At 44.1% G+C, this 10,135-nt stretch overlaps 2 protein-coding genes and 1 long non-coding RNA gene across 3 annotated transcripts in view; 2 read left to right on the plus strand and 1 right to left on the minus strand.

Annotated features, from left to right (window-relative positions):
* trpm7 (transient receptor potential cation channel, subfamily M, member 7) overlaps positions 1 to 821 on the plus strand; it is a gene marked incomplete in the record, with an annotated part of 25,552 nt that extends 24,731 nt beyond the window's left edge. The window contains 2 exon segments of the mRNA XM_078085520.1: positions 161 to 266; positions 608 to 821. Of these exon segments, the coding sequence (XP_077941646.1) occupies positions 161 to 266; positions 608 to 613 (112 nt within the window).
* A 1,176-nt stretch (positions 822 to 1,997) lies between these two features.
* LOC120830781 (uncharacterized) lies at positions 1,998 to 4,161 on the plus strand. The gene is made up of 4 exons (XR_013451590.1): positions 1,998 to 2,469; positions 2,652 to 2,749; positions 3,034 to 3,110; positions 3,363 to 4,161. It is a non-coding gene; the product is annotated as an uncharacterized LOC120830781 (long non-coding RNA).
* Positions 4,162 to 5,644: 1,483 nt separating this feature from the next.
* Positions 5,645 to 9,586, minus strand: bcl2l10 (BCL2 like 10). Its single transcript, XM_040195672.2, has 3 exons — positions 9,362 to 9,586; positions 7,899 to 8,357; positions 5,645 to 6,594 (listed from the first exon to the last, which is right to left on the minus strand). Exons 2-3 carry the CDS (start codon positions 8,352 to 8,354, stop codon positions 6,472 to 6,474), a joined length of 579 nt encoding a protein of 192 aa, XP_040051606.1. The 5' UTR covers positions 8,355 to 8,357; positions 9,362 to 9,586; the 3' UTR covers positions 5,645 to 6,471.
* Between the last annotated feature and the right edge of the window lie 549 nt (positions 9,587 to 10,135).

Consider the following 10,135-nt stretch of genomic DNA (forward strand, 5'->3'; position numbering starts at 1 on the left):
AAAACGCCAACGTTTTATACTCTCAACTTATCTATTAAAACAGGAAGTGACCTCAAGGTTAGTTAACAATGTGTGATAGCAGCCTCACAAATGGCAAATAACATTTCCAGCAGCTTCTTTTGTTCATTTTCCCCTAAAATGTCCTGTGTGACTCCAGCAGATCCTACGACATGATATTTGGACCTGCCAACCTGGGGACGACGCCATTAGGAACTTCAGAGCAAAGCACCACTGCAACTCCTGCTGTCGGAAACTCAAGCTTCCAGGTGACCGGCTGCTGTTCAGGGACCCAACCACTAAATTACAACACAAACACGCAAAGAACCGTCTGCTTTTAGAGACAAACGCACCCCACTTTAACTGATTATGTCTTGATACGTTTTGACTGTTTGGGCCGTTTATAAAATGGAGGTTATCTTTGTTTCAAAAGTTTCCGGGTGATTCTCACTGGAGGCTCCCACGTGCCCTTTTGTGTTCTCTGCGTGCTGGATTTGCTTTGGCTTCGTGCTCCGACGCGTCTAGAGTTCAGCACACGACCGTTTAATCTTAAGAATTTTATGAGCTCTAATCGGTCGTAACACGTAAACTTCGTACCTTCCTCTTCCAGATCTAAAGCGGAATGATTACACGCCGGATAAGGTGACCTTCCCACACGACGACCCCTCCAGCACGGGGGGCGCCGTAAAAGAGCCCCGTCAATCAATGAGGCAGATGCTGTGATCGGTTTGAAGAGATCGATCGATTGATCGATCGCAAGGCGACACTGAACGATTTTAGTCAAAGCCAAGGAGCAGAGAGGCTCGCCCAATCAACTGGAAGAATCACACCGCTTCGTTTCCGTGGGAACCAGTGCATGCAGAAGTCATATTTTTTTTGTTGATTCCGCCGAAATGCTGTCGAACACAATCCAACCCTGTTAACCTTTTTTGTTTTGTTTTCTAGTACATGAATGAGGAAGTTTTAAACATCTTTTTGTACAACATTATTAAAAATATATAAATATATATATATGAACGGGATTTATCGACGGGTACAATATCATTGCAGAGGGTTTATTATTTATTACAAAGTTTGAGAAGTTGCCTTGTTTAAAAAAAGAAATTTAAGTGCATTGTACTCGTGTTCCAGCAGCTTCAGTCACTGCAGCAACGCAGTTTGTCACCACATCATTTTTATAAATGTGTAAAGACTTGTATCACAACCTTTTATCCTAGTTAATGGGCAGACCTACATACATTTGAAAATCTTGTAAAATATGGGCCGATTGCAATGCAACTTTTACAGATATGATGTATGTCATTTTATTGTATTGAAAGTGTGTCCACTAAAAAATATTGCAGATAGTTTTTATTGTTACAAAGGTACTATTGCTATATCGTTGTCATCAACTATCGTATGAGCAAATTACAATCCAGTGTATCTTATAGATACTGTTTATCTGGCATGAGCTGAACAGATTGAAATATTTTATTCAGGGGAACTGACAGACTTAAGGGTATTACTGTATACATTTTGTACCGACATCATTTTAAACAAATAAAAATGTAAAAATATTTTAGCAACATTGCTCCGGTCTTAAAAATGTTCTCAATCAAGGATTTGTAGCAGTGGGCTGTGAAGACACACTTGAATAATTGAAAAAATAAGTTTTTAATGTTCAGTTAAAATCATTTATTTAAGCCCCGATAACAAACGTCATTTAGGACCAGATGCTCGTCTCTGTCCCTTATTTTTTTTTTTTTTTTAATAGGATATTTTTTTAGATCTATTTGATTACCGTACAATTCATTAGAGAAAATATTGCTGTGTCATTGAGCCGTCATCACTGGAGCAGCACGGCCTGTTGCTGAGTGGGTGTGGGGGGGCGATTCTTGACTGTGTGCCTGCAGCAGGAGACAATGAGTCCCGTGTAGCAGCCAGGCCTCCGGATCCTTCAGCCGGACGGCAGCTGCTGGTATTTGAACCCTCACACAGCCGCTTTGTGTTCGGCTGATTGACAGCTCACCTGCGAGCTGGTGTCGGTTCAGCTGAGGACACGGCGCCTCGTTATCTGATGGCTCCAGTTTTGCATTTGTACAGTTTATACCTTTTTTTTAAACCGATTCACGTTCTTCTAAAGCTGCTTTAGGAACTCGTACACTCCTCCTTTGCTGGATTTTGACCTCCTCCTCTATTGTTAGTGGCTTTAGCAAAGATTTCTTCGTGCGAGCATCAGACGAGTAACTTCACGCTGTGCGAGGAGGAAGGAAATGTCATTTTAAATACTGGTCGCCAGGTGTGACTCATAATCTTTGCAGACTGATGAACCCTCCCACTTGGTGCGGGTGCTTGTATAACAGCCCCCAACTATCCTGCCAGCGTTTCATTCAGCGCACCTTTGTACTTAAGCTTTGTACAGCTCTCCGTCAACTCCAAGCTCCGGCGATACGCAGCAGCAGCAACAATGGCAACAATCGCTGTTGAATATTGGTACGTTTTTTAATTTACATTATGTCATTATTTTAAAATAGGAATGACTGCAATTCTCAAGTTAAAGTTGGGATATCTCTGCTAGAAATAACCCACTTTTATTTACTTTGAATGCCTACATTTCTGCAGGTTTGTGAGGAAGAGTTTGTGAGGAAGAGTTAATGTTTTATTTTGTGTCCCAGCGGAGGATGAGGTTACGCCTCCCGCTACCGCCGCCTGGAGAAGGACCTCAAACAGATTCCTGGTGTGAAGAAGGTGACCGGAAAAACGGGCCGGAGAGGTAACACTCGACTGCTTCTTTCTTTCTCTCACAAAAGGCGCCGGGGAAGATCAAATGTGATGAACAAATGAACCTCGAGGACGGTTAAATGAAAAGTCACAGCGACAGTTTTTCCAGTTCAGTTATATGTCGTTAAATGCCAAAATAATATGTTGTTTATATGTAAAATCCTCCTGAGCACATTGTTGTAGGTGTCTTTGTGCTGAATGGGGTCGATGGGTCGAGGTTTTGATTTTTAATGAATTGATGCCTGTGTGTTGTCCCCCCCCCCCCCCCCCCCACAGACAGCTTTGAGGTGTCTGTGGACGGTAAACTGATCTACTCCAAGCTGCAGACGGGATCGTTTCCTGATCCGTCTCAGGTCAGTTTGCTCCTGAGACGGAGATCGAGCTTTTTCTTTTGAAAGTAAAGTATGAAAACCGAGTAAAGCTCATTTTAAGGACAAACTAATAGTTTGCTGAGGAAAACACTTTTTTTTTTAGACTGACATTAATATTTTGGTGCTCTTAATAATTTAATAAGTTAGGCGCGACACACACACACACACATACACTTTAATCCATAGTTACATTTCCGGCATGGCTGAAAATAGGACTTTTGTGTGGTTTTACAGTTGGTGGAGATCGTGAAGAAGATGATTGGCCAATAAGGAGGAAACTGGGGGGGGGACGACATTTATGAGCCCTCTTCTTTAAAAGCTGTATTCACACTGCAAGAACAAGGGTTTGTGTCTTTTCACGGTTCGGAGCTCATTCGCTCACAGATGCTAATATGAATACAAAAGGGAAATTAAAATTGAAATCGTTAACAGAACTTAACTTAACTCAACTTAACTTAACTCAACTTAATTTTGGACCAAAAATGAAAAGGCTCAGCATCCGCCACGAGGAGATCGGACTGTTTGTCTTCGCTGTGAATACAGACAAAGACGAGAAGGTGATGAGAGCAGCTGTGAGGAGCCGGACGCCGATCTGCACTCTAGTTTATGAATGTTCACACTAAAAGTAATGCAGTGTGGACAAGATGGAAGTCTAGGAGCCAATCAGCTGACTGGAGCCCGAGGAGCTGCTCTCGCCACGTCCGTCTGCTATTTACTCACCAATAAATCATCAAAGACATCAGATATATTTTGTATTTATACTTCCCATATATGCTCTTTTTAAAATGTATATACATGGATTATCACCTGGGTGTTTTGTAATAAAGAGCACTGACACTTTACCAGCTTAGATAGACATGAAATCAACTACAAATGTTAAATATGTGATATTGAATTTGACTCTGAGCATATAGTTGAACCTTTTTAAAGAACTTTTACAGCATTGTTACAATACTGTTACTCATTTGTAATCAATTCCAACCAAACACAATTTCCTGAAATGTAATAAATTATATCTTTGAAAAGAAGAAAACGAAAAGCTGTGTGGAATCATTGATTCAAAAGATGTTTCATTTTCTTTTGCGATCTGAGCCGACGGGAACAACATTACTTTTTTTTGCCTCTGAAATGTGGTAATACAACATTTTATTCATTTCAAATATATTTTCCTTTAGTCCAGCGTGTGAATGAGGACACTTGTTTGCTCATCATCTGTGGACACTTGACAGTGAACTCAATGTTGTTGTTGTTTTCATTGATTGTGACGACCGGCCTTCCTTCTATCTCCTCGGCCCGGTGTGAGAACATCTGGACCAGCTGTCTGTTGTTGGTCCGTGGAGGTCACGGAGTTCCTCGTCACCCTTTCGAGGTGCGGCGGCTCAGGAATAAACAAGACGATACTTTAAATGATTGGGGCGGATCCTCCTTTTAGTTTTCTCACGGGATTTGATGAACAAATGCATCAATCAGCTTATGGATCGAGAGGACACGTACCGCGGCTCTAAACCCTCCGGGTCGCGTTTTAAATCGCCTACAGATGTCCATGTAATCTCTGCACCACATGACCCGTGTCATCACATGACGATAACAAGGCTCCACTCGGGTTTTCACTGGTAGAGTAAGACGTATCAACAGGAAACATCCATCCCCACATCAGAGGTCGATGTGGTTCTATTTCTCGCAAACAATGTGACTGTGTTGTGACCGTAATGGAGACAATAGTGTGTGTGTTCGATAAACGCTCAGTTTCAGTGCTCCAAATTAATATAAAGACCAACACATGGGCCCTTTGTCTGTGAATGAGAAGTAAGACATGCAGGAACAATTACCTCACTGCTGTGTCATGGCGCGCGCACACACGCACACACACACAGAACAAAGGCCTCATCTGTAATGTGTGACAAGTGTGTGACTTTATTTCCTGTCAATTGAGCGGCTTGCATTTCCGATTTTTTTTTTTTTATTTCCGTTTGTTGAAGCCTACAGACAGTTTGTCAGTTTCAGCAGGCTGAAACTTCAACTACCATCATTCTGATAGAAACACTCATCTATGATTCACATATATTGTCGCTACTTCCAATGTTCTAGTTGTGTGATCCCTGGTCCATTTCAAGACAGCAGGTGAATGCTCGGCCCACATTTAGGAGATGGGTAACATTTGTTTAACAAGCCAGCAAATACTTTTATTAATGCATTGTAGCTGGTCAAAAGTAAAATAAGTTTAGCTGCTTGATTAATGAAACCAATAGATATTTTTATTCCGTTCTCAGGAGCTCGGTACCAACAGTTTGGTATAAATATTTGCTTTTGAATGTTCTGCTCATGTGGTTTGCGTGTAACTGGATGTCTGAGGAGCACAAAGGCAGAACATATCTTATTTATGACAATGTCTGCGTATGAAAGGAGGGCAGATCATGTACTATTTATATTCCTCTACGCACCGACCTGCTGCGTAGACATTTACAAGAACAGTGTTAAGAACTTGACATCATACTGAAACCGAAAGACTCCAATCACAAAGAACCAATAGTTGCTTCTTTTTTTATTATAAAAAAGACAAATAAATAAACCAAAACAATGTAAAAATATAATGTTTACAGGATTTTTTTTTGGGGGGGGGGGGGGTGCCATAGTTTGTTTGTTCTATTAGCAGTCGGTTTAAAGTCAGATTGGTCCCTCGTTTGTTGAGGTTGATGTGAGAAACAGCACCGTGTTGTGTAGAGCGCTGATTCAGCTGCTGATCAGTAAATCGAGACGTTTCACACGAGCGCAGGGCGGCCGATTAATAAAAAAAAAAAAAGAAATAACTGAATCAGCTGTGGATCGGTTAGAAAAAGGGGGCCACTGCTTACAGTTTCATATAAATATAATATATTAATTTATACATTGTACACTAGAATGGCTTTGTAACAAACACATGAACAAAAAGGCAGCTGATAATTTTTAAATCAAAAGCTGTGGGGAAATTGAAAAAAAGTTTTAGCTGCTCAGCTGAAAATACAAAAAGCGCAAGAAGAAGATCCAGAAACGTGTGCTTTTTTTTATCTGCCGGTCTGATATGCAAGCGGACATCACTTACTCTAATGTTTGAAGGCATTGAGATAATTTTACAATCGTAAGGAATGGTTGACAAGATGTCAGTATCAATGTGTGTGTGTGTGTGTGTGTGTGTGTGCAAACATTCAGTTGACGTGAGATACAACCCTGAATTCACTACAGATAAAGCCCGTTTTTTTTGTTGCAGCACCAACGTTAAAATTTCAAAATGTCTACTGTGCCAAATGGAATGAGAACATGGACGAGCGTTTGTTTGGGACGGGGGGGAGGAGGAGGAGGAGAGAGGCTAGCGCACCAGGAGGAAGGTGAGGCCGGCGAGGCCCACGCCAGCAGCAGCAAACAGCGCTTTCTTCATGGACGAGTCGTGGCCAACTTCTCTGGCGCTGCGGGAGAACTTGCAGAACCCCTCCTGCGAGAGGGAGAAACAGAACTGGTGAGATCGGGGCGACCAGTTCAACCAGTAAGCCCAGTATACCGGTTTCAAACCAAATTACGGTATGAATTTCTCCTACGGTATGTAAGCGGTCGCGGTAAAGGTCGTAGTTCGGCCGGTCTTCCGCGTGTGGAGATTGAGTCATAGTTATAACAATAACTAGAGCTCTTCAACAGGGTAACACACCAGTTTGTGACACTAAATTGTACGTTAGGCCATATTGCCCAGCGCTACGGCGAGAAGTTTACTAGTGGTATTCTCAAATACCCCGACAGCGCACAACCGTCAAAAGAAGTCAAATGTGCCAGCTGTTGGTACAGACATGAATTTTGTACGGTACCATTAATGAATGGATTCTTGCTCCAATTAGCAAGACAATGAGCCCGATCCCCAGCTGTGTGTGTGTGTGTGTGTGTGTGTGTGTGTGCTTCTCCTCCATGTTTTCAAACTGCTGCCACAGACTCGAGTGCACCTGCTCTCGGCTCCAGGTGTTTTTCTGCTGTGCAGCTGCTTGTTTTTCTAGTCGTACGGCGCTAACTTGCAACTTAGCCAGCGTCAACACACAGAAGCTCTGACTGTTACTACAAAGTCCATCTGGCCGAGCAGGTTACGCGTCTGTTGAAACCAGCTGCCAGCAGAAGAAAGGAGCGGTCTGTGTGTGTGTGTGTGTGTGTGTGTTTGGGGGCCAACCCATTGACAAAAGACAATCAAACTTTGGTTGTGTGTGGTTTGTTGAGGCTTCAGGGGCCTTTAGTCTACGTATGGAACATCACAGCCATCCCTCCATAAAGGCACCATAAGCCAGTTAAAATGGCCTTCGTCCTTTTGAAGTATATAGTCAAATTTGTCCTGACGACACAGCTTTTGTTCAGAGTTTTGTAGCCGTTAATCTAAAGGCCCGGGCGTGTTTGGTCACGGCTCCGGGTTTGTATTTCTGCGGGTTGTTTTCTGGAACACTACATTCCTCACAATCTGGCCCGTTGCAACGCCACAATCATAGCAGCCACATGAGTCATGGCATTTAAACGAAGCCGTCGAAGGGTTTTTTTCTTCTTTTTGGGCCGCATTTACACACGATTTGAATATAAACCCACACACTACCAGACGGGGTGATTTCCCACGGCAAAGAGTTTCAAATCATCACTTTCACTTCAAAGACGCGTCCTCCGCAGTTCCGTTGTAAAGTGGCGTACTACCCTACAGACAGAAATCCACTACTTCTCTTATCTACCACGATTGTGTCGAGGCGGCTCGCCAGCATCCGCGTGGGTTCGACCTACCCATCCGTCATTCTCCAGCAGCCAGTCCTTCTTCTCCTCTCCCAGGTAGTCGGCTATGGTCTCCGCCAGTCCCCTGCAGCTTCCGGGCTCCTGTCCTAGTTCCTGCCCAGGGTCCAGCCCCAGCTTCGTGGCCTTCTGCTCCAGGAGCTGCCTGGCCAGCACCCCGGTAAAAGCGAAAAGGGAAACAACCCTCCCCCAGTTCAAGTGTCCGTCCCCCACCAGCTCCTCCATCACCTGCCGGAGGCTGGAGCAGGGGTCCGGCCCGCACTGCCTGAGGAAGGTCTGGGCGAGGGCGTGGAAGCGGGCCTGGTGCTGGGTCTCCATGTCCCAGGCCAGGAGCCTCATGGCAGCGGCTGACCCGCTGGGAGGTGGAGGGGCCGGCCGTGGGCTGCTGCAGCACAGGTACAGGTAGTCCTCTGCCAGAGCCAAGGTCTCTTTCCACAGCCCGCAGGACATTTTCTGAGGGGAGGACAAAACATAGTTCCCTTCATTTCAAAAGAATTAAAAATGTTTTTTTTAAAAAGGAGCAGGTTGAGGTCAGGTAGAAGTCTTTACGTGATGCGAGGGTGAAACTTGGTAGGTTTTTTACATTTACATTGTTTTATCTCCCAGCTGCTTAATTATTGGTTGTCTAAAATAACAAAATGCTCGGCTCATTATGAATTCGAACATCTTCAAATCCAACAGTTCAGAAACAGATATTCAATTTGTATTTGATAAAACAGCTGCTATACACTGCATGTTTTATTGACAAAAAGAAGATAATTCTAGCAGTTAAGACTACATTTCCCATAAGCCCCGCTTGCTTCAGTTCAGCAGCAGAACAGTGACGTTACTTTTAAATTACCACCATTATAACCGCGTCCCTTTAAAAAAAAGGAATCTTCCATCGCAATATAACGTTACATGAACCATTCGTTTTAAAAAAAGCAATTAACAGAACGATACGTGAACACTAGCAAAGCGTTAAGTGAGCTAACGTCCGGCAGCTAACAAGCCGCGAACGGCGGGGACGCCGCGAGCCAGTCCGCCTGTTAGCCCGGATGATGCTAACGCTAAGTTCCGTAAACGAGACTCATCCAAACGACGTAAATACCACCGTGATGCGACAGCGACGTAACGGTCAGTATCCGTTCGTCCCCGGCTCTGAATTGGGGGGGGGGAGGGGAACTCCTTGCCGGCTTCCCCTTCCCCGCTAACTTAGCCCGTCGATCTGTCACCAGAGCAATGGAGGACACAAAGGACCATCTTCACCCGGGCGACGAGGAGCTAGCGCCGCCACATCAGCGCCGTTTAAACGGCCGGGTTTTTATTTTCTCCCCCCACCCCTCTCCCAAGCGTCACAAGCCCCCGACACCTCGGTGCGATTAAAAGTGTTTTATTCCCAAACGGCCGCGCGTGCAAGCGTGTGAAATAGCATATTCCGTGCGAAAAAGAAAAACGAAAAAGAAAGAAAAGCTTACCCTCCCAGCGATATCAGACTGCTGCGTGCACACACGGAGGGCGGAAGGAGAACCTCGGAGCTTTCACCGCTTCCCTTCAGCTGCACATTTATCATCTGGCTCCGCCTCCGCGCCGTTTACGCGCAGAAAAAACCCCGACAAAGCCCCTCCGCAACGGCGCGGAGCGGAAAATACTCCCACGTAGAAAACCGATCAATCCGATCGGTGACGCGTCAGTTTGAAGATGATCGAGTTGTTGATCGAGGTGATCAAGTTGCGTATTTGTATGTTTTGTGCAATTTTCAATTCGTCTGTATCTATGGAATTGCATTGACCAATTCAATGGTTGCTCCTCAATATAATCAGCAAAGTGAACAATGATGAGAATGGTTGTTAGTTGAGGATATCCTACATTTATCATAATCCCTCACAAGTGGATTGCCATCACAGTTTTTAAAGCTGATTTATTTGAAAAAATATGTTCTGTAGTAAAAGAGACACAGTTCCAGCCTGAGATGGTCAATAAATGCAGAACTCAGCCCTGGCACACAGCGCGTTTCGGTGAATCCTGCTTTGACCTTTCTGACCTAAAAAGAAGCGTAATTTGGGGAATTTTTTTTTTTATGGTTTCACTCAGTCTCACTCCTCTCGCTCTCACTGTGTGATGTTTGTAAACTACTCACATGGACAAGCTCAGTGATCTTTAAGAGGAAGTGAAAGAGGCATCGAGTTGTATTCAAATGAATGGCAATGTCCAGGTAGTGTGGTGCAGCTGCTGATACGTTTGGGTACTTT

The sequence above is a fragment of the Gasterosteus aculeatus genome, chromosome 12, assembly GCF_964276395.1.
Source record: "Gasterosteus aculeatus chromosome 12, fGasAcu3.hap1.1, whole genome shotgun sequence".
In the NCBI taxonomy this organism is placed as follows: Eukaryota; Metazoa; Chordata; class Actinopteri; order Perciformes; family Gasterosteidae; genus Gasterosteus; species Gasterosteus aculeatus.